Raw genomic sequence first — 1,743 nt, forward strand, 5'->3', positions numbered from 1 at the left:
AGAGGGGGGGGAGGGGGGGAAAGACGAACCACACACGAGTGAAGCTGCTGCCAGGGCAAGAGTGTACCAGACGTAGAACTGAAGAGTGGGAGGAGTGGGAGGAGTGGGGGGGGGGAGGGTTCCACCGGGCGAGGTGGGGGGAATGAGGCTGGGGATCAGGAATCAAGGCTGAGTGAGTGCGTGAGGGTCAGTGAATTAGCAAGTTAATGTGTTAGTGTGAAGGTTGTGGCGCTACTGCCGTGCATGTGCTGAACACAGTGCGCTGTCTACACGGACGGCATACCGTACACACCGCAAATACCATAAAAAAGAAACTGCACGTTTTCAAAACCATGATTCGATAACCGCGTTTTTATTTTAGGCGACGTACTCGAGTGAGCTCCAGCCGCTGGGCGCGCTGGGGACGGTGACGGGCCCCAATTCCGCGACCTCCGGCGAGCGGGAGAAGGTTCCGGACGGCGGTATGCCCCCTCCGCCGCCGCCGCCGCCGCGGGAGCGGGAGAGGGAGCGGGACCTCTCGCAGATTCTGGTGGGTGGTTGATGGTGTTGGTTGAGGTGGTTGTGGGGGTTAGGATGGTTCGATAAGTGGGCGGTAGGACAATATCTGCTGTTTTGCCGGTGGTAGTGGTATTGCTGTTGATAAGTCGTTTTTTTCACCGTACTGGTGCCGTACGGGTGTTGTACGACATCACGTGCAGGAGTGGCGGCTGTACATCATTCAGGAGTATGCTGACGGCGGGCCGCTGAGGAAGTTGTACGGCAATAAGGCCCTGTGGCCGTCGCCTGGCGTGGTCAACTTGGTGAGAGAGAGAGAGAGAGTATTTGTGGGTTCCGTCGCCATCTGTCTGACTGTCTGTCTGTCTGTCCATCATCAGTTGACGTGAGGGGTATTGCCAAAAAGAGAGCTTGACAACAGGAAGTCATGAATCTCATCTCATCTCTCTTTCCCAACCCCCTCCTTAAGGTTTTAGGGTTTTTTAAAGATAGATTTAAAAACCCTAAATCCCCCTCCCTAGGACTCCCTTGGCAGTTTTGCACTTTGAACGCCGGCAGTACACCCCGGGGTAGCGCCTTCGGGGAAGACGACCAAGGGGTTACCGCAATTCTCATTCCTTGTTCCATTCCTTGCCTTTGATCCCCCTCCCCCTCGACCCCCAAACCCCCCAAACCCCCCAAACCCCCTTCCCCCCCCCCCCCACACACACAGTGTACAGTGAACAGTTCACAAGATAAGTGTTCGCGACTCAACGATACCGCTCACATCCCCCGCTCCTATCCCTGCTCTACAACTCCAATCTGCCCTCGTTTTCCTCGTAGTCGCCCCAGTCTCTAAAATGTATTTCCACATCCCATGTGCCTCATGTGCCTCCTGTGCCTCATGCACATCCCCTACTGCTGCTCGTACTGCTGCTGCTGTTACTGTTGCTCTTACTGCTGCTGCCATTGATTTTGCTACTGCTGCTGCTACTACTGTTGCTGTTACTGCTGTGCTGATGCTTTTCCTTCCCTAGCCTGCGGTGGTTGGTCTAGCACTGGGCATCGCGAGGGCCTTATCTCACCTCCACTCCAAAAGAATCATCCACGGAGGTGAGTGAGGTGGGACGTATAGCGTGTATGTGTGTGTGCAGATTCCACTGGATGCTACTGGTCGTGCTACTGGTCGTGCTGGTGGTGGTGGTGGTGTGGGGGGGGGGCCGCCGCGGATCCGAAAACGTCACCACCGATGTCGGCAAAAGTCGGCAT

General features: G+C 55.9%; 1 protein-coding gene across 1 annotated transcript in view; it reads left to right on the forward strand.

Annotated features, from left to right (window-relative positions):
• Positions 1-884, forward strand: part of VOLCADRAFT_97230 (uncharacterized protein) — a gene marked incomplete at both ends in the record, with an annotated part of 3,741 nt that extends 2,857 nt beyond the window's left edge. Inside the window, 3 exons of the mRNA XM_002956204.1 lie at positions 362-529; positions 699-800; positions 876-884. Coding sequence (XP_002956250.1) covers positions 362-529; positions 699-800; positions 876-884 — 279 coding nt within the window. The remainder of the gene's footprint in view (positions 1-361; positions 530-698; positions 801-875) is intronic.
• Between the last annotated feature and the right edge of the window lie 859 nt (positions 885-1,743).

The sequence above is a fragment of the Volvox carteri genome (assembly GCF_000143455.1).
Source record: "Volvox carteri f. nagariensis unplaced genomic scaffold VOLCAscaffold_59, whole genome shotgun sequence".
NCBI lineage: Eukaryota > Viridiplantae > Chlorophyta > Chlorophyceae > Chlamydomonadales > Volvocaceae > Volvox > Volvox carteri.